Source organism: Mya arenaria, chromosome 13 (genome assembly GCF_026914265.1).
Source record: "Mya arenaria isolate MELC-2E11 chromosome 13, ASM2691426v1".
Lineage (NCBI taxonomy): Eukaryota > Metazoa > Mollusca > Bivalvia > Myida > Myidae > Mya > Mya arenaria.
Window position 1 is genome coordinate 9,470,066 of NC_069134.1, and position 23,648 is coordinate 9,493,713.

The following is a 23,648-nucleotide window of genomic DNA, read 5'->3' on the forward strand; positions in this document are numbered from 1 at the left end:
GAGAAAACGAAGCAACATAAGAGATGTTCTCCTATTTCAACATTAAATCCAACTTGGTGATTTCCATTATTTTTTTTTTTAATGAATTATGTTATGAAATACTGATCATGACCACAGTTGTGACGCCACAGATAATAATTATAGCCAACCTTATTGTCACATTATTGATAAACTATTTATAGACAGAACACATGTTTTCATCATATATATGAAATTGAAGCAATAACAATGATAACCAATTTGTTATAATTTTCATTTTGAACGAATAAAGTAAATTTAATATTCTGATCACACATCAATATAATCTTATATAATACTGGAAACAGGCGAGGAATGGTAATATAAAGCCTGGAACATTCAGCTACAACCCAGAAATAATAAGACACATCATTCTATTATAGTCCATTGATTTTTTTGTAAAAAAGCAATCCTGATATCTTGCAGGCATTCTTTATAAAACGGCAGCATTAAAAGCAATACAAAACCTACCAATCCTACAGTCTGCCAATATATCATTTCCATTTTTGTTTTCTTTAAAGATATCATCATCATTTCCTTCTACAAGTTTTCTTAAAATAGAACTTGAATATTAATCTGGTGACAAAATGTTGATTTGATTATTATACAAGATATTTTACAGGAAAACTCTTTGTTTTACACTATTGTTCATCCCATAATATTGCTGTTACAGCAGTGTGTTCAGTAAAGATATTTGCCGCGAACGTTTGATGTTTGGTTCTACGCTTGCAGTTGATGCATTGTGTTGCAACAGGGATACAAAACAAAACGTTTGCGAGCGTATTGTTAACGCTTGCCTTACTGAACGCACTGCAGTTTTCAAGTCTATGGAACAAGATCGTAACATTTAAAACTATTTTTGCACTCTTTTGGTAACAATTTTATTCTTTAAAGTTAAAGCTAAAGTATCCTACTTCAATACACGAATGCCCTTATAATACAGAGTTCAAAGAGAAATGGGGCACTGTGTAAGCATGTTAAGTCTGAAGCCCAGATCATTTCTTTATTGTATCAATGTAACAGTTTTATAGCATCAGCAGCTACAGCCTGCCATATTGGAACAGCGTGTATGGACAACCCTGAGACCGCCTGTCAGTAGTGGGCAAAACGTATTGTGCAAAAGCAGCTTTCCGGTTTCCTCCTCATGCATTTCACAGTAATTAATTCAAGCTGGATGAAAACATGTTAAGAAAGGGTAACCCAGGGGCCTCACAAATTAGGATACATTATTAATTTTGTTTGTTGACATTTCTCAGTGTTCAAATTTGCATTCGAGACTTCTGAATGGACGCTGTGCACCAAGCCTAATAAACCACTGAATACAGCACCGTCCTGAGGTACGGAATAAAAAGCATGAGTTGGCCTGAACAGTTGACAGTTGTAGGGGGGACCCAGTGAACAAACAAGGATCTCTAGCTCGCAATCAGTGATATTTTGCGGGACATTTAGAGCCTATGTCAGACTTTCCCTCAGACAATCCTGTCCTTCATCAAGCAAAAGGGACATTGACGTTTCCTTTAATGCTAATTTTAGCACCAAAACATATGTAGCCGAACAATGCCCCAAAGTTGACGTGACACAGATGATTAATACATTTGCATCTTACTGTATATATTGACCCCTATACACATAATAAACCCTGGTCAGCACAGATAAGTCTTTGCCAATTTCAAACTTTACCAATCAAAAACAGTAATAGTAATTCTGAAGAATTTCCACAAATGTCAATGCATTTGTAAAGAAAATTGTAACAACTGTCATACCGTGTCATAATAGTCTGTTACAGTCTACTTGAAGATGACAATTAACATAGCAAGAAGATCTTAATAACATGGCTAGACATTTACAGGCCGGCAAATATGGCCTCCAGCACAGTCGGAGAACATTAATTGCAAGAAAGAACAACACAACACAAGCATCATGAGTGTCGGATGCCATGAATATGTTATGAGTTAAATTTGGGTGATCTACAGAAATAGAGCAGACATTACCATCAGCCTCAGACCGTCAAAATTGAAATCTTAATTTAAGTTATTTGGTGCTTGTTGGTGCATACGTCAGAACGATAAATGTAAAACATAAAAATTGAAATCTTTCTTGAAAAATTGCCATAATTTTTTTTTCATGATATCATATTTTCAAGATTTCAGAGTGATGCCAGACATATCACCAGAATATTCTCCGAGATAGATTTTCCTTCTATACGGTATATCTATTAAATGAAACAGTGCTGTAAGATACACAACCGGATCATAATTGTGGCACACTTCCTGAGACCCTGAACAATATCTATTCTAGCTGAACTGGTTTGAATGTCAGAGGCAATCAAGCTCATTACCATTGATTAATGAAAAACATATCTGGATAAATCAACTATGAGGTCCTGAAATGTTTGAATCAGTGATGCACGAAATACAGCTAATCTTGGAGACTGTCCTTATTCAGGTTTCACTTCAATCCTGCTCTCACCCAGTCCTGATTTCCTTGCAATTGCACTTGCCAATTAATCATTATGATTTGGATATGGTCACAAAGCATTTGTAAATGGTCTTAATCACTCAATACCATTCGTTTATTGTTGCGAATACTAGCAACATGCCCTTGAAATTCGCAATGAAAGCATATTCTTCACTTTTTCGCAACATAATCGCAAGTATAATTATGTAAGCTATTCTTAATCATCGCAAAGTAGTTGTAGCGATCACAAACTTTGCAACCATTCGCTAGGTCTTGTCCTAGTGAATTATGCAGCATCTTGCGAATGGTTGGGAATTATTCTTATGAACAATGCAAATGTTTTAAGAATGTATGGACCATTTTTTGCTACTCCATAAAGAATGTTGTGAATGCCTCTCTCAGTGACTTCTGATAGCAGTGTTGATTTGCAAATGATGTTCTGGTTAATCAAATTTATGAACAGTTGACAAGCAAGGATGGAAAGGTCTCTCGTCTAACAATAATAATGTTTAAAACACCACATAATGGTAAATCTGGACAGAACTTCAGTTTGGAACAAACAAAAGCAATCTAAACCAATGAAAATATAAGCTTTCCTGGGCAAAAAAGTACAATACATAATCTGTTCCAATATTTTTTCTCTGTACCATTGTCCAGAAATCTCATTACAAGGATAATACACAAATCAAATAAGAAACCCAAACCAAATTCCAGCGACCATATTTGCTATGATAGTTCACAATCCGATTTAGCCCAAATAAGGCAGCTGGATGCAGTTCAGAGATAATTTACAATTCAATATGGATTTGGCATAATGAAGTCCTGTTTGAGAGCACACAAACTAAATAAGGAATGTATACTCGCTGGCTGAATGACAAATGTGGTCCAGTCACTGAGTCAGCTATCTTACTAAGAAGCATTAATTTGTCTTTGTACGATTCTCAGGGAAATCAAACGTCAATTGGTGGGCTCAGAATTCAGGAGACAATTTCACGTCTCCTAGGAAATCGCTAGCCTGCTATTTGCATTTTATCACTACATTTAGATGATGGAATCGCACAAAATATTCATTAAAGGCAGCCTGTAGTGTGGCTTCTGACGTCATCAATAAATCAAACAGTATTATGGACAAGATCATATTGGAAAAAGCTTGTATATTAATTGTTAATTTAGTCAGAATCTTTTCAAAAACATATTGATTTATCAGGGCTTTCTTCAATTACGATTATAATCCTTGAAAAATACATGCTGCCGGTCCAACATAAAGTGAACAAGACTTCGATCTTCATCCATACAATAAGGTCACAGTTCATTGACGGTTATTGTCCTTTAAACATTAAAAAAATGATTAATCTCTCCTTTTTCCATTAGGGTTTACATAACATGTTTGTGATTAAGTGGTTGATACTGACACTTCATTAAAGTCAACTTTTTTGTTTTGACAAATGCGATTTTGCAGCAGCATGTATGTCTAAAGAGGAAAATGTAAAAGCTGCTGACCCACATTCACACTGGTCTGTACTTTAATGAAGATTGAATTTATGAACACAATTTTTGTCTTTATTTTTTGACCTTGTGACCTAGTTTTTGACCCAAGATAACCCAAATTAACACTGGTCTTACATACTATGCTGAAAACTATCTGACCATGTTTCATGGAAATTGGATAAAATTTGTTGTAATATGACACTGAAATACAATTTGTTTTAGACCACACCAGAACATAACTTTAATCCAAGTGAAAATAAGAAACTTTGAGAACATTTTCCATAGAGCTGATGATAAACAATGATTAGATCATCAATTTTCACATTCAGCTTTTCACTTTTAATGAAATCAACACAGTAATAATTTGGCACCCAAATTCAATGAATATCAATGTAAATGAACTTTTAAGCAATTGATATGAATGTTAGTTCCAAATCTGCAACAGACCTGAGAAAATGAGCTTTAAGATTGTCTGTGAGTATAAAAGCAGTGACATCAACTGAGGACTACATTTTACTTCCCATTTCAGAAATGCTTGAAAAACATTTATTTGTTGTAAGAAATCAGCAACAACATTCAAATTTAAGAAATCAGCAACAACATTCAAATTTTGACAATTTTCAAAGAAATTTCTAATCCTAATTCCATATTTTGAAGTTTTGTAGAACAGAATAGCATTGATTTCCTAATCAAAATAAACAAACACCATAAACATAACATTAATTGACATTACCAGAAAGAGGGTTTAGTCCCTTCAACAATTTATTTACTTACAAATGCTTAAAATCAAACCAGATTAATTTGTCTATTTCTGCATTGGGTCTTATGTATGGAAGATTCAAATCCTTTTCTCATGTGTCAAAGATAATAAGACCAAGGAGTTTTGATATATCACCCGTCCAACATGAATGATACAATGCCATTGGTCCAGCACATGGTCACACAGTGACCTCATATTTTTCCATATTGGGTCATTAATCTTTATATGTACCAAAAGTACAAAAATGGCATCTATTTTCTGATACCAATGATAAATGAAACATTTCCCAGTAGTGCTGGCATCTTGATTAATGTAAACAGGCTGTAAATGTGATATATATATATATATATATATATAATAAATGTTACAGGGTTAGAAGGTGACTTGATATGGGATATACAGGGCTTCACCGTCTCACCTGAAATGGTTTCCTTTGCCCCGTATATCCCATATAGGGTCGATCACCTACTAGTATCCCTGGAACATATGTTATACCCCTAACACACCAGGCAAAGACCATGAAGACTGCATTACATCCTGGCAATTTCGACGAATGCAGCGAGGACGCGTTCAAATTTACTCAAGTGCATACTAAGTCCTTACTGCGTCCCTGCCATGCATTCAATGCGTCTCACACGTTCCAAATATGTTCTTACTGCACGCATCTTCACACGCACACCACTTACCAAGTGCTTATCATGTCCTCATTACGTTCTTGTGACTTGACTTAATTTGTTAATGTGATCGAGATGGAATTACTGTGTTCTTTTTATAACTGGCCTTTTTTCATTAATTTTAGTGTTGGCATAAAAAATTTAAAGGGGAGTTGAATCCCGTATTTATATATGATCGTTCAGAACCTGACAGGACATGCTAAGAACCTGATACAAACGTGTCCCAGACGTGTTAAGCACCAAAAGAACATATTAACAACCGAACGAGGTCTTCTACAACGTGGCATGAACATATCATAGTCGTAGCTAAAGCGTGTAGAGGTCGTGGTGAGAACTTCATTGATGTAGCAAAAACGCAATGACAACCTAGAGAAAATGTGATGGGAACGCCATTCAATATTACCCGTCTAGTACCACGCTTGCAGTACGTTGATCAAGTTCCTTCTAGCTTTTAGTTACGCCTTCACTTTGTCTAAGCCATCGTTAATACGTTCTTATTAAGTTTTTACTACGTCCTAATTCGACGACATCCTCACTACGTTTTTTTTAACATGTTCAAAGTCTGCTCACGTTCTTCACATCCATAAAGACCATACCCCGTCCTAAACGGTGTCTACTCCGTTCTTTCTACATTGACCAAGTTCTGACAGTCCTACCAGATTTTTGAGGATGTAGTATGATGGGGGTATCAGTCAATATAAATCCCCTTCTATCTGACTGGTTTAAAAAGTTGAATACACTTCCAGCAGTCTTGGGTTCATGCCAAAAGTTTGTTTACTTTCCTATGTAATTTTCTATACTCTACAGTTGTTTTCCTAGTAGAAATTTGATTAATGTTTTAATTTCAAAACAATTTCAAAACATTGGGCCAACATTTATTTATAAAAAAATACACTTTTGAGACAAGGGTTGACGGGAGTAGATTGTTCAGTTTTGTTCCAGTTAAAGCCCCAATGTTCCTGTCCTATATTTCAACAAAGTATTATATGTCTCTGTAAAATAGTATGGCGTATAATGAACTTAGAAGGCGGCTTAAATGGTTATAAACCTCACATGAACTGCGTGCCATAATAGGTAATTGTGTCAATAAATATCTGCTTAGGTATTGGATTTGAAAGTATTAAAATCCTAATCTTTAAGAGAAATTCATGTTTGAAAATATTAAAATATTACTTAAGATTATTTCTTGAATTTTTTCCTAAGAATCTGTACATAAGCTTCATGGAACTTAACAAGTATTCATAGAGGTCGACGGACATAATTAAACGGTGACAAAAGTACAGACTGAGGCTGTAGAACCAACAGACAGGCTGACACTGGAAAGACAAGATCTGGCCCTTAATAGGCCTTCCAAACTTTGTGTTAAAGACAGTCAGAATAGTTGATAAATATTGTATGGCTCAAACCAAATCAGACTTGCATGCTTCACTATAGCTTAACTGCCTAATCACTGTTAGTTTAGATCAGTTTTATAATAAGTTTTAAAATAAGTTTTAAGATATGTTTTTTGACTGATGGTCTGCCATTATTTTCTTTGGAAATTGTATTGGTCCTGCCTAGGTCTTCAGATTATTAAGGCCTAAAGAAATAAAAAAATAATAAGTTTAAAAATAAAAAGTATAAATGAGATATCGCACTAACCTGTCTCGTGAGGCTTGAACATTGGTGAGCGTTATGTAGTTATTGCGTACACTTCGAAGGCTGGCTAACACTTGAGCAAAAGGGGTCACAATAAGGTCCTCGGCATGCCTGGAATGAAAATACGAAGAAAAACTGTAGTTGTCGCCATGTCGGTTGTCCTTCAGCGTGCTCGAGCTCTGTTTGTTTCTGTCCTTGCTTTTGTCGCGACTTCTCTTGCGTTCTCGTTTAGACAACTTCACGACATTGCAGCTGTTGTTTTTAAAGCTCGGTGTAAGGTACTGGACCAGCTTCTGCATTGTGAACACTTTCAACACACGATATTCACCCTCAGAATTTAATCCTCAAAAAAACAGTTGAGAGATCTAGCACTAAAGTTATTATCACTTTGAAATTCGGTTAAGCCACTCAACATTCCAATATTCATGCAGAGAGCTTATATGAAAATAAGTAAAAACTGTGAGGAGAATTTTGAAGATGAGCCTGTGAAGCCTTAGAGTTGAACACCAGAGGAAATCATCAATATTCCTATAAGGAATATAACCAAGCGTTCAATATTGGAGTGATTTACGGAGAAATAAACTAACACGCCTGCACGTGAAAACTAAACATTAGTCCCTATTGAGCTGCAGTTGTGGGTCTTATTAAAGAATCCGGAAAATGTCACTATTCTTATATAACATTATGGTAAAAATAATTTTTCTTGAAAATTGAGAACAAAAATGAAACTGTTTCAAATGTGTTGTTTGAAAAAAGGTAATAGTCATTCATATCAATTAAACTTAAGTAATTTTAAAATTATTTTTCCTTTGAAAAATCTGTAATCAATTAAATAGTCCATAAATATATATTTTGCTGATCTACTAATTCCTAGTAACTCATTGTCTGTTATTTATTTTAATAGCCTGATTTCACACACTATTGTATACATTGAATGACCCCAAACCTTACTAAATATAATACAACATTATTGGAAATTATCAATGCCAATAAATGTAATCACAATGTCGTCATCATTTGTAATCCTGTAATCTGGATTTCATTTTAAATTCCATTACATTATAAAATTTATTTTAATCTTCTTTAATCGAACAGAAAAATACTGCCTTTTTCTAGTCTACAGAATAGCAGGGGATCCAATATCTAAAAGAAAAAGTGAGAGTGACAATTTGCTAACAAAAATTTCCACGACTCAAGACTGCATTCACTTAAATCTTGAGCTTGAATTTGAGACTCAGACTCGGCAAAGCAAACTTTTGTTGTCAAAAAGCTACAACAGAAGCAAATATGGTCAAAATGTCTGTGCCTTTAACAAATAAGCAGTTCTACAATCAGGCTTTTGTCAAAATATTTTTTATTATAGATTAAGAATTCAGTTGCCTGAGCTCGAGTCTCAAACTTAGCCTCAAGATGTTAGTGAACACGGGCCGTGGTTAAGTGAAGAGGCACTAACTACTGCTTCAACCCTAGCCCCCCCCACCCAAAACATTAAAGCTCCCAACCCCAAACCTAGCATCCCCACCCCCAGCCCTAGCTCCCCTACCCAAACCTAGCTGTACCTCAACCAAACCTTAACTCTCCAGCCCCAAACCTAGCTCCCACCCCCCAGCCCTAGCTCCCCCTACCCAAACCTAGCTATCTCAACCCAACCTTAGCTCCCCACCCCAAACCCAGATACCCCTACCAAAGCCCTAGCTCCCCCACTCCTTACCCTAGCTCCCCCACCCCACAATTAATATAGCTCTCAAACCCCAAACCTAGCTGTACCTCCACCAAACCTTAACTCCCCAGCCCTTAGCTCCCAACCCCAAACCTAGCTATCTCAATCCAAACCTAGCTCCCCCATTCAAAACCTCGCTTTCTCAACCACTAACCCTATCTCTCCCTATCCAAACCAAGCTCCCCACCCCAAACCTAGCTCCCCCACCCCTAACCATAGCTGACCCCCATTCCAAACCTAGCTTTTTCAACCCAACCTCTTTCGCTCCCCACCCCAAACCCAGCTCACCCACCCGTTACCTTGCTACCTCAACCCAACCCTAACTCCTCAGCCCTAAACCAAGCCCAGCCCCAAGCCCTAGCTCTCCCATCCCAAACCTAGCTTTCTCAACCCAACCTTAACTCCTCAGCCCCAAAACTAGCTCCCCCAGCCCTAGCTCCCCCAACCCAAATCTAACCAGTCAAAAGCCTCTTTAGGGCAGTACATGTAGAAAAAAAATGGTCTTCAAATGCTCATTTTTATATGAGGTGTAAATATGTAATGAAACAAAATCCCGACCGCTTAGGTGTTCACAAACCAGGGGCTGAACTAATGGGGCTTAGGTGTCCACAAACCAGGGGCTGAACTAATGGTGCTTAGGTGTCCACAAACCAGGGGCTAAACTAATGGGGCTTAGGTGTCCACAAACCAGGGGCTGAACTAATGGGGCTTAGGTGTCCACAAACCAGGGGCTGAACTTAAATGAGGCTTAGGCGTCCACAAACCAGGGGCTGAACTAATGGGGCTTAGGTGTCCACAAACCAGGGGCTGAACTAATGGGGCTTAGGTGTCCACTAAACCAGAAGCTGGTTACGTAATTAATCTACACAAATCTGCAATAAAACTTCTTAAATCGTACTATACACAATATAGTTTTATATATTACGTAAATGCTGGAAAGGAAAATAAAAACAAGTTAATAATGTCTCACTGTAAATAAGAACATATAAAAGTTATTATCCAATCAAAAGGCAAAAAGCACAAAAATCTTTCACAACAGATGCATCATAACAATATAATCACAAAACATAAAGAACAATTACTTTTGCTCTTAGTTTGAAGACATTTTTAAGAATATCAAATTGCTATGCATTTTCAGTTAATTTTAATGACAAAATCCAATAAAGTTCCCTAAACAAAACTGTTAAAAATGATTTAAATCCTTGTGTTTTAACAAAAAAGTGTCAAAACAATATGAACACATGTCAATAATACACAGGGATAAGAAGATAAGAGTTCCAGGCAATTACTATTTATTACCTTAAACAAATTGCTATTGTTTTCTTCTTAATTTAATTCTATATTGTTTTACGCAATAATCATGCCTGTAATTTTTATTTCATTTTCCAATAAAAGAGAACTTAATTAAAAATTAATTTCAAAAATGGTATAATCATAACTGTCAGCATTATGTTACTGAATCAACCTGACATGCCGGCAAATTAAAATGGCCTGAATATGTAGGATAAAACAATATTAGCTAATGAACCAGTCATTTTTCCTGCCTTAACCTCACAGGGTCTGATGAAAGTCACAGAATTTAATGACCATTACAGGTTATGCATGTTCGTGATCTTATTATAACAGCAGTCCTTATTAAATGACTCAAATATAACCAAGCAGAGACAGAATGTTTCTGAAGAAAAAAAGAAATAATTCCAGGAAATATATGTCAACGTTATGGAAATACTTTTTATATTCACAGAAAATTGATGTCTTAAATGAAGTACATTATATACAAGAAAATTGTATAACAAACAAATAATTTGTAATTGCCTTGTGTTAAAATAGAATTCTACTTTGCCCATGTCTATTTTTGCGTTATCTAACAATGATGACCAGACTATTCCATTACCATTCTGTTGAAGACTTCTTTTTTATGTTCAAAATAATCTCCATCAAAATGTTCAAAGGAGAAGAGCTGACATTAGCAAGGAGACGATGTTGCTGAATCTTAAGAAATCCTGTAATTGTGTTGGGAAAATATTCTGTCACTGGCAAAGACAGTTTAACATTGCGGCTTGCATTTGCGGTTCTCTGTGGATTTATACATTTATATCTTGTATTGATCTGAAAGTCTGTAAGCCGCTGGATCAATATGGACAAGTACCAAGTTTGGTCTCATCCATTAGATCAAAATAAGGGTGAGTGTCTTTGTGGATCAAGCTTGTTTCTGTACGAATGTCTGTCCAGAAAATAAACCAGAGGACTAAAATTTTAAAATAACCTCAATAGTGTGAGAAATGCCAATGTTAATAACGAACAAAAAATCTTAAAAATAATAACAAGGAATTTCAAAAGATTCAATCGCTTACCTACCTTCATTCATTTGATTTATTTGAAATGCCAGCTAAATGAGTCTTATCTTTTAAATATTGTACTGTTATGTGGAACTTAAACACAATAATACAATTCATATAAACCCCCTTTTTAATACAAGTCATATAACCCCGCTTTTTAAAACAAGTCATATAGAACCCCTTTTAAATACAAGTGATATAGAACCCCCTTTTTAATACAAGTCTTATAGGACCCCTTTTTAATACAAGTCATATAGGACCCCTTTTAAATACAAGTCATATAGAACCCCCTTTTTAATACAAGTCTTATAGGACCCATTTTTAATACAAGTCTTATAGGACCCCTTTTAAATACAAGTCATATAGAACTCCCTTTTTAATACAAGTCTTATAGGACCCCCTTTTAATACAAGTCATATTGAAACTCCTTTTTAATACAAGTCATATGAGCCCCCTTTTTAATACAAGTCTTATAGGACCCCTTTTTAATACAAGTCATATAGAAACCCCTTTTTAATACAAGTCATATGAGCCCCATTTTTAATACAAGTCATATAGAACCCCTTTTAAATACAAGTCATATAGAACCCCCTTTTTAATACAAGTCTTATAGGACCCCCTTTTTAATACAAGTTATATAGAAACCCCTTTTTAATACAAGTCATATAGAACCCCCTTTTTAATACAAGTCATATAGAAACCCCTTTTTAATACAAGTCATATAGAAACCCCTTTTTAATACAAGTCATATAGAAACCCCTTTTTAATACAAGTCATATGAGCCCCCTTTTTAATACAAGTCTTATAGGACCCCTTTTTAATACAAGTCATATAGAAACCCCTTTTTAATACAAGTCATATAGAACCCCCTTTTTAATACAAGTCTTATAGGACCCCTTTTTAATACAAGTTATATAGAACCCCCTTTTTAATACAAGTCATATGAGCCCCCTTTTTAATACAAGTCTTATAGGACCCCTTTTTAATACAAGTCATATAGAAACCCCTTTTAAATACAAGTTATATAGAACCCCCTTTTTAATACAAGTCTTATAGGACCCCTTTTAAATACAAGTCATATAGAACCCCTTTTTAATACAAGTCATATAGAACCCCTTTTAAATACAAGTTATATAGAACCCCCTTTTTAATACAAGTCTTATAGGACCCCTTTTTAATACAAGTCATATAGAAACCCCTTTTAAATACAAGTTATATAGAAACCCCTTTTAAATACAAGTGATATAGAACCCCCTTTTAAATACAAGTTATATAGAACCCCCTTTTTAATACAAGTCATATAGGACCCCTTTTAAATACAAGTCATATAGAACCCCCTTTTTAATACAAGTCATATAGAACCCCTTTTTGATGCAAGTCATATGAGCCCCCTTTTTAATACAAGTCATATAGAACCCCTTTTAAATACAAGTTATATAGAACCCCCTTTTTAATACAAGTCTTATAGGACCCCTTTTAAATACAAGTCATATAGAAACCCCTTTTTAATACAAGTCTTATAGGACCCCTTTTAAATACAAGTCATATAGGACCCCCTTTAAATACAAGTCATATAGAACCCCCTTTTTAATACAAGTCATATAGAACCCCCTTTAAATACAAGTCATATAGAACCCCCTTTTTAATACAAGTCATATAGAAACCCCTTTTTAATACAAGTCATATAGAACCCCTTTTTAATACAAGTCTTATAGGACCCCTTTTTAATACAAGTCTTATAGGACCCCTTTTAAATACAAGTCATATAGAACCCCCTTTTTAATACAAGTCATATAGAAACCCCTTTTTAATACAAGTCTTATAGGACCCCTTTTAAATACAAGTCATATAGAACCCCCTTTTTAATACAAGTCATATAGAAACCCCTTTTTAATACAAGTCATATGAGCCCCCTTTTTAATACAAGTCTTATAGGACCCCTTTTTAATACAAGTTATATAGAACCCCCTTTTTAATACAAGTCATATAGAACCCCTTTTAAATACAAGTTATATAGAACCCCCTTTTTAATACAAGTCTTATAGGACCCCTTTTTAATACAAGTCATATAGAACCCCCTTTTTAATACAAGTCTTATAGGACCCCTTTTTAATACAAGTTATATAGAACCCCCTTTTTAATACAAGTCATATGAGCCCCCTTTTTAATACAAGTCTTATAGGACCCCTTTTTAATACAAGTCATATAGAAACCCCTTTTAAATACAAGTTATATAGAACCCCCTTTTTAATACAAGTCTTATAGGACCCCTTTTAAATACAAGTCATATAGAACCCCTTTTTAATACAAGTCTTATAGGACCCCTTTTTAATACAAGTCATATAGAAACCCCTTTTAAATACAAGTTATATAGAAACCCCTTTTAAATACAAGTGATATAGAACCCCCTTTTAAATACAAGTTATATAGAACCCCCTTTTTAATACAAGTCATATAGGACCCCTTTTAAATACAAGTCATATAGAACCCCCTTTTTAATACAAGTCATATAGAACCCCTTTTTGATGCAAGTCATATGAGCCCCCTTTTTAATACAAGTCATATAGAACCCCTTTTAAATACAAGTTATATAGAACCCCCTTTTTAATACAAGTCTTATAGGACCCCTTTTAAATACAAGTCATATAGAAACCCCTTTTTAATACAAGTCTTATAGGACCCCTTTTAAATACAAGTCATATAGGACCCCCTTTAAATACAAGTCATATAGAACCCCCTTTTTAATACAAGTCATATAGAACCCCCTTTAAATACAAGTCATATAGAACCCCCTTTTTAATACAAGTCATATAGAAACCCCTTTTTAATACAAGTCATATAGAACCCCTTTTTAATACAAGTCTTATAGGACCCCTTTTTAATACAAGTCTTATAGGACCCCTTTTAAATACAAGTCATATAGAACCCCCTTTTTAATACAAGTCATATAGAAACCCCTTTTTAATACAAGTCTTATAGGACCCCTTTTAAATACAAGTCATATAGAACCCCCTTTTTAATACAAGTCATATAGAAACCCCTTTTTAATACAAGTCATATGAGCCCCCTTTTTAATACAAGTCTTATAGGACCCCTTTTTAATACAAGTTATATAGAACCCCCTTTTTAATACAAGTCATATAGAACCCCTTTTAAATACAAGTTATATAGAACCCCCTTTTTAATACAAGTCTTATAGGACCCCTTTTAAATACAAGTCATATAGAACCCCCTTTTTAATACAAGTCATATAGAACCCCTTTTTAATACAAGTCATATAGAACCCCCTTTAAATACAAGTCATATAGAACCCCCTTTTTAATACAAGTCATATAGAACCCCCTTTTTAATACAAGTCTTATAGGACCCCTTTTAAATACAAGTCATATAGAACCCCCTTTTTAATACAAGTCATATAGAACCCCTTTTTAATACAAGTCATATAGAACCCCCTTTAAATACAAGTCATATAGAACCCCCTTTTTAATACAAGTCATATAGAACCCCCTTTTTAATACAAGTCATATAGAACCCCTTTTTAATACAAGTCTTATAGGACCCCTTTTTAATACAAGTTATATAGAAACCCCTTTTAAATACAAGTTATATAGAACCCCCTTTTTAATACAAGTCTTATAGGACCCCTTTTAAATACAAGTCATATAGAACCCCCTTTTTAATACAAGTCATATAGAACCCCTTTTTAATACAAGTTATATAGAAACCCCTTTTAAATACAAGTTATATAGAACCCCCTTTTTAATACAAGTCTTATAGGACCCCTTTTAAATACAAGTCATATAGAACCCCCTTTTTAATACAAGTCATATAGAACCCCTTTTTGATGCAAGTCATATGAGCCCCCTTTTTAATACAAGTCATATAGAACCCCTTTTAAATACAAGTTATATAGAACCCCCTTTTTAATACAAGTCTTATAGGAACCCCTTTTAAATACAAGTAATATAGAACCCCCTTTTAAATACAAGTCATATAGAAACCCCCTTTTAAATACAAGTCATATAGAACCCCCTTTTTAATACAAGTCATATAGAACCCCTTTTTGATGCAAGTCATATGAATCCTCTTTTTAAAGTAACCATGCATGCTAATAAATTTGTAAACCTGTAAATATATCAATGTTTAATTGTATAAAAGCTGTGTAAGCACAAAAGAGCAATGTAGCAAACTTCTTCATGTTAATACATATTGAATCTATTAAAAAGCAATCCATCTTCAATTAATTATTTTTAAATAACACAGTCAACATATTATATTTTTGTTGTATCAATCTGTTACAAAAACAAACAAACTACATTTGTATATTTTCTACAAGGGACACAGCTCAAGCAGAAATAAAATGTATGGAATAGAGTAACTTCCCTTTGCAGGAAGCAAAATGTTATTTCTAAAATGCAAAATATTGTCATGCACAGAAATAATTTTATCATGAACACACTTAAGCTTATATTGTCTGAAAAGAGTGTTTTAACAATGATCTGAAATACAGTTTGAACAATGTTCTGAAGTATGGTTTTTACAATGATCTGAAATATGGTTTAAACAATAATTATTTGAAATACAAATCTAACACAGAGAGCACCAAACATGATTTCATCTAAATCTTTGACTGGGAAATACCTCTGCCAGAATTTACTCCTCTGTCTGGGCACTCTTAGCGCAGAGGTACTCTGTGTACGATGGAATAAGAGGGTGGCGGGGTCTACAGCTATGAGTGGCGGCGACTCCTCCAAGCAGTTTGGCATGGGACTGAGAGTGGTGGGGCTCAAATAGCCGTCATGTCGCTTAGGTGGTGCAGAGTTGTACCGCTCCCTCAGAGGGTTGAGGGCCTTGTCATTATTGTGTTTTAGTCGATCATTCCGCCCATGTCGGTCATTCTGTGATTGTTTGTCATTCACTGCACTAACATTATTTTGAGCTGGAACTACTTTTTCCATTTTCGCTCCCGTAGAGGAAATTTCACTTGCAGGCATTGGGCTATGGAAGCCTTTACCCAGCTTACATAGAGCTTTTTTCATTGACACACCACTTCACTCCACTTACAGCTTTATTTGTGTATTTGCATTTTCATATATAAGGGAAGAAACTCCAATCCATCAAGTGATCTTTCCAGCTTGAGTTTTCTCCCTTGGCACTTTCTGAAACGAGAGAAGATTAGAACAATTTAGTGATTAAATGTTCAATATTGACAAAAAAAAAGGTTACAAAATGAAGGCCACACACACAAATAGAAACCAAAGTTGAAAGGAAAGAGACTTGGTAATCTTAATACATGCACTATAATGTTGCATAATTATATGTAATGGTCAGGTGTATTTTTTCTTCTCCTTGAGGATAATAATTTTCTCAAATTACAATTTTCAGTGTGAAGAATACTTTGAGTCACAACTAATCTTTACTTAAATAAAGAACAGTTTTACCAACCATTAACTAAATTATATACTTTGGCAGTGGAATTGGCAACAAGTACTATAAAAATATATATAAAATGGGACTAATGAAAAGTAGAAGATTTTCTACATCCTAATGTCCTAATGATATAAACAAGGAATCCATTAACCGCAATCATCTTTACAAAAACTGTTTTAACAAATACTGGAACAGAGTCTAAAGATAAACACTTTTAATAGTTATATATATCCTGAAATATACTTGTGTGCAAACATACAGTTGTTTTAATATTCCACATATGGGTCACAATGAGAGGGGTGTTTAGACAAAATGGTCATATCTAGTTTTGATATAGATTTATATTATCATTTTTTCAAGACTCAATTCTAAAAAGTTCCATCTAATATCATTATGTTAAGAAAAGATAGGAGCAAAAATCAGACTAGACTGATGTAAAAACTAAATGCATATTCATACAGATCACTATCTACTTTTCATGAAATCATATCACAGTATGTTAGTGTTTTCCTCGAAATATATCAGTCACGTTTGTCTTTTACATAACACCAAGATAAGGAATACCTTTATTTTCTTTCAGATTTTTATCAAATACCTTCCATGTTGAAAGTGTATGTTCGTTAAGAATATTCATCGAAACACAATTAATAATTAAAATAAATTGTGCAAAAATATTCATGATTATGATTGAGCATATAGTTGAAAGATTTACAAATATGATTTGTTGACAATTTGCACATTTATTATTTAAATCAAGTAACAATTTGGTGTGGCACTGCAGCCCTGTTTTTATGGTAATTATAGCATGTACCGTAAAAATAAATAAAACAACTCATTCTGATTTCAGCGTAATCTTGGCAATTGTTCAGATCCAAATCATTGTTAAATTGACATTTTAGAACTTAATGACAAATATAGATTTATAATTTGTATCTTAATCCAAGATAACAAACGTCATTCTTCAATTAACCATTAAACACTGAATTCTTATTTGTTGTATAGTGTTTTATAACTGATAATTATACAACCCATCTTATGTATGTAAATGTATCAAATTACCATACATCAAGGACTAGAACAGCGGTTTGGTATCAGATTTTAGACTAATTGAATACTGTACCTATTTAATCAATAACTTCTTTTTCTTTCTGTGCTTAGAGTATATTTTATAATTGCACGCTCATTATACAAAATAAACTAACCTATATCAAAACTATCCTTATGTTTGGCACTTATTGCATAATTTGAAGCAGAATAAACAAACTGCTTACAGGTAGATTTAGCATGACAATTAAGGTACAAAAAGTTTTTAAGTTTGACAAAAGGCTGATTGCAAATCACTGCAAACCCTGATATTGAATTTCCCAAATGAGCATATATAACTTCATGATGATAGACAAATTCAATATAAGAAATAATGAGGAAGATTCCAGCTAGTAATAAAATCACTCATGACTCTTTCACATCATTAATCAAGTAAATGATAGAGTCTAACCCAATCTCTGAATTAATATAGAATCTGACCTGAATCTCTCTTCAGAGCAATATCACAATTGTGACAGAATAATCATGTTTGCAGTAAAGTTTGTCCACTAATTACCCAGACAGAAAAGGAAAAGACAGACAGAAAAGGAGTACTGGACAAGCTCCCGAAGAATGTGCCTAGCCAAGGTACTGTTAATGGCGTCAGCACCAGGCAGATTTAAAGCCCTGGAAACCTACTCCCTCTGCAAAATGTCCAATGCCAGCCAATATATATGGACATAGGGGGCAATTAGCCAAGGAATATACCCTCATCAGCATTGCAACCATCAGTTGGTCTGGTCTCTGATGAAGCTTTCAACACATCAACATACACTTACATTTATCATTGATTCACAAGCACTTGATCAGATACACATGTACAAGTATTTCATCAGCGTTTTCTTCAGTCAGATTATTTCCCCCAGTAACGGCATCTTAGCCCAAATATCTAATAATGCATATTTCAAATGTATAAATGTCTTATACATTTCATTTTAGTTTTTCAAGAACAACATTTTAACCCTTAAAAGAAATGTTCAACATGAAAGTTTTTGTAAGACATGGTGACAACAATATCAATGCTAATATGAAAATACCTCAATGTATTTTATTTGAAATAAAAAATAAAATCACACCTTATCATATCATACAACCAGAAATACAACCGACATGCCCGTCATGCCCGGCATCAAGAAATTCAAACCTATCAAATAAACCAAAGCTGGAATGTATTTCCGCACAATTGTTCCAGCAAAACCATCACGTACAAGAGTACAGCAATCAAACACTTAGACTTAAGACCCCAGCTTAGAATGCTTCCAAATGGAAATCTGTGGAAATCCAACAAGATGTAGAGATGAGGCATATCTTTTAGAGATGTTATTTCAAAAATGTATCTTCTCATTTTCAAGGATCATCAAACTGGCCTTGATTCTCCCAGACAATAAGATGTGAAAAGTAATGCACCAGCCAATTGTAACCACGGACCTGGAGGCCTTTCCAGGTCCAGTGGGGTCCGGTGAATAGGGGGGACTTTGACTTTTGGTCCAGCCAATAGCAGGTAGAGTCCCGCCCTGCGGGAACAAACTGCTGGTAAAATCCCTGCCAAATGCCTCTGCACCCCGGGATATCCTAGGTAAGGCCCATTTCCCTATTTTCTATGCAAAAACAAAACCACCGCATTAGAGGCACTGTGGGGCCATCTGGAAGGTAAAAACACGACCCATTCCCCCCCACCCCACCCCCCGCTGTATTTTCCCAGACCGGGGGGGGGGGGGGGGGGCAGGGGGGGGTTTACAATTGACAGCTGCATAAACATTATATATAAGTACTATTGCATCAAATTCAAAATATAATATAATTCTCCTAATCCATAATAAGTCTCCTAATCATAAACTTTAGGGAATTTAACATTGAACTGAAATAGGTCAATCCACCAAGCAGTTTTCCTGACCTCTCCAACTACCATGTCTCCGACTGCATCCAACATGTTAATATTTATTCCAACTGCATTCACCTTGTTAATAATTATTCCAACTGCATCACCCATTTTTAAACTAAATAGAAGAGACAACCAGCTTAGTGGCATTTTGCTTTCCATGTATCATCCACTACACTGTCAATTACTATCTGCTTTAATACCTCATTGGCCTAAAAAGGCCTACAATAATCACCTCCACATGCTGTTTTAATGTTCTTCATCCCATCTAGAAATAGCAAGTAATGTTAATCAAAGAAGAAGAAAAAAGCCTTCCTGCTTTTATCCCAATCTCACTAATGAATATTAAGCCATCATAAGTTCCCATGTGCTCACAAATACTGCCCTTCAGGCACTCATAGTCCATGCTTGGACATTCTGTTACATCAATTAACATGAAAACAGTCTGAATCCATGTGTCCCTTGATCAGCATTGACTGGATATTTCACACAAATTCCTATATTCCCTTACAAGCTTGACTTAGTTGATTGTTGTTGTTTTTTCCACTCTACCTAGCCATTCGCTATTTTATAGCTGTTTTTCTATGAAGTATTTCTGGGAGCTGTTTTTGGATCACATGAGACTAACACAATTAGTCCAGATTGACTATAAATCTGCAGAGACTTTTATCTTAATCAACATATTTATGTCTATCTCTTTCAGTCCAAATTGTTGTTTTGCTGCAAGTCAGAGAATGTGAGTGAAGGCCTAAGGAACTATTTGGGTAATTTTCCTTGTTGGTATAACAAATCACAGAGCATGCTCAAACTGTTCAAAGTGGAAATATCATGTTTTATGAATTGGAGTTTGGTTTCTATAAATGCTCTTCAATCTAGGCAATAAACACTAATGCAATAGAAATGTTTGATGGCTTCATAAAAACAAACAAACACAGTTTATCATTAGTTTGATAACACCTTTGATTTGCAATTGAACGTATTGTAAATTCCAATCTGTATGTGCAAGCACGGGCATACATGAGCATGGTTCATCTCACTATTGAACATCCCTTCTGATAAAAGTGTGACAGCATTCCGTCGGACCATTATTTTTTCAATCAGACACATAAATCTACATAACCTACAATTTTACTAGACATATTGGAATCTGTGGCACAAAATGGGCCAACATTATCAAAGGGCCGAAGGAAAAATTGAAATTTAGATTAGTTCCAAGTGTAGTTCTGTTTATTCATCTGTTTTTCTTATTACTAAGGCTACCCCCTCTTGCAACATAGTACACTACTGTTGCCCCACTTACTACAAACTGTACACTTATGTTGCACTGTTTCCTACAAAATAGTACATTATTGTTGCCCAAACCAACTTCCCATAAGCTGGTGCACTACTGTTGATATCGACCCACTTCCAATAAAATGAGACATTACTGTTGACCAACTTCCAAACAAATTGATACACACAAACAGTACACTACTATTGACCCACTTACTTAAAACAAACAGTACACTACTGTTGACCCACTTCCTACAAACAGTACCCTACTGTTGACCCACTTACTTAAAACAAACAGTACACTACTGTTGACCCACTCACTACAAACAATACACTACTGTTGACCCACTTACTACAAATAGTACACTACTGTTGACCCACTCACTACAAACAGTACACTACTGTTGACCCACTTTCTACAAATAGTACACTACTGTTGACCCACTTACTACAAACAGTACACTACTGTTGACCCACTTACTACAAACAGTACACTACTGTTGACCCACTTACTACAAACAGTACACTACTGTTGACCAACTTACTACAAACAGTACACTACTGTTGACCCACTTACTACAAACAGTACACTACTGTTGACCAACTTACTACAAACAGTACACTACTGTTGACCCACTCACTACAAACAGTACACTACTGTTGACCCACTCACTACAAACAGTACACTACTGTTGACCCACTCACTACAAACAGTACACTACTGTTGACCCACTCACTACAAACAGTACACTACTGTTGACCCACCTACTACAAACAGTACACTACTGTTGACCCACTCACTACAAACAGTACACTACTGTTGACCAACTTACTACAAACAGTACACTACTGTTGACCCACTCACTACAAACAGTACACTACTGTTGACCAACTTACTACAAACAGTACACTACTGTTGACCCACTCACTACAAACAGTACACTACTGTTGACCCACTCACTACACACAGTACACTACTGTTGACCCACTCACTACACACAGTACACTACTGTTGACCCACATTGAATGCCTAAATGTTCAATTAAACATAGCAGTACCTTCCCATTGTTTGAAAACTATGAAGTATGATAGCAGTAGTAGTAAGTGTCCCAAAGGCACAATTCAGTCAACAGTGGAGATACACTATCAGTCTGTCTATCAAAATAGAGAGGTTCAACTTTGCACATTATCAAGTTCCAAGTTAAAGTTTACCCATGACAATTTCGCTGGTTATGGCAACACCATTCTGTTCTTTGTGAAGGCCTCTAGAATTCACTTTGTGGCCTGGTAGATATCATCAGATGACAACTGTGTCACTGGTTATAGCATTACCAGTCCTGTTCTGTGTGAATAACACTATAATTCACTTGCCTGGTAGTGCCCTCCTTCAGTGGGCTCTGACAGTAGGACGAAAACAGCAGAAAACTTGCACAAGCTTTTGTTTATTCCAGAACTGAAAAATCTAATACCAAAACTAACACCTACTTACTACATGTGTTTGACAATCCTTTACAAACAACTACATAAAAAATCCATCCTATTTGTGAAATTAAATAGCATTTTTTTTCAGTGTCATAATCACTTGAGAGCATGTCTCTTCACATGGGGGTCACCCATTGTAACAGTGGTACAACACTGGAACAAGTACATCAAAGAGAAGTGATAGTAACATACACAAAATGCTGTCTAAATATACCATGAGGTTACATTATTAAGCATCATTAAATAGATATGAGTATGTGTTACCATTTATGACACTGGCTTAATTAACAGTTTGCACAAACCACTTAACAGATACATTGCATGTCATTTTACTGCTAGTAATATGCTCAGTCAAAGTATTCCCACTTAACAGATTATTCTCAATCATAAACTTTTATAAATTAAATTTCATTATCTTCTTGTTTGTAAATTGTATGGTCCACTGATTTTTTTATCTGTAAATATCCCTATAAACATCATTAAATCATTATCTTTGTAGAATTAAATATTTCAAATTGACTGCAGCTTAGCAATGTGCAAAGCACTGTTAGGCATAGTTCTTAGGTGTAGGTGCATAGCACAGTTTTTCATAGAACTGTAGGACATGCATATCACTGTAGGGCACAACACTGTGGGGCCAAGCACTGAAGGACCAATCACCGTAGGGCAAATGACTGAAGGACCAAGCACTGTAGGGCAAATCACTGATGGGCCAAGCTCTGTAGGGCACAACACTGTGGGCATAGCACTGTAGGGCATAGCACTGTGGGGCACAACACTGTGGGCCTAGCTCTGTAGGGCATAGCACTGTGGGCCTAGCACTGTAGGGCATAACACTGTGGGGCACAACACTGTGGGTCAAGCTCTGTAGGGCATAGCACTGTGGGGCACAACACTGTAGGGCATAGCACTGTTGGGCACAACACTGTGGGCCTAGCACTATGGGGCATAACACTGTAGGGCACAACACTATAGGGCATAGCACTGTTGGGCACAACACTGTGGGCCAAGCTCTGTAGGGCATAGCACTGTTGGGCACAACACTGTAGGGCATAGCACTGTTGGGCACAACACTGTTGACCTAGCACCATAGGGCATAGCACTGTTGGGCACAACACTGTAGGGCATAGCACTGTTGGGCACAACACTGTGGGCCTAGCACTGTAGGGCATAACACTGTTGGGCACAACACTGTGGGGCCAAGCACTGTAGGGAATAGCACTGTTGGGCACAACACTGTGGGCCTAGCACTGTAGGGCATAGCACTGTTGGGCACAACACTGTGGGCCAAGCACTGTAGGGCATAGAACTGTTGGGCACAACACTGTGAGGCCTTGCACTGTAGGGCATAGCACTGTTAGGCACAACACTGTGGGGCCAAGCACTGTTTGGCATATAACTGTTGGGC

The 23,648-nt window shown here is 35.6% G+C and overlaps 1 protein-coding gene across 16 annotated transcripts in view; it reads right to left on the minus strand.

The window, feature by feature from the left end:
• LOC128214151 (cAMP-specific 3',5'-cyclic phosphodiesterase 4C-like) overlaps positions 1 to 23,648 on the minus strand; it is a 406,322-nt gene that overhangs the window by 63,662 nt on the left and 319,012 nt on the right. For 13 of the 16 annotated variants that reach the window (XM_052920452.1, XM_052920462.1, XM_052920459.1 and 10 more), the window contains one exon: positions 7,039 to 7,146. In XM_052920452.1, coding sequence (XP_052776412.1) covers positions 7,039 to 7,146 — 108 coding nt within the window. Of the gene's footprint in view, positions 1 to 7,038; positions 7,147 to 15,735; positions 16,254 to 23,648 lie in introns of all 16 variants that reach the window. The other 3 variants (XM_052920455.1, XM_052920453.1, XM_052920454.1) reach the window with 1 other exon arrangement.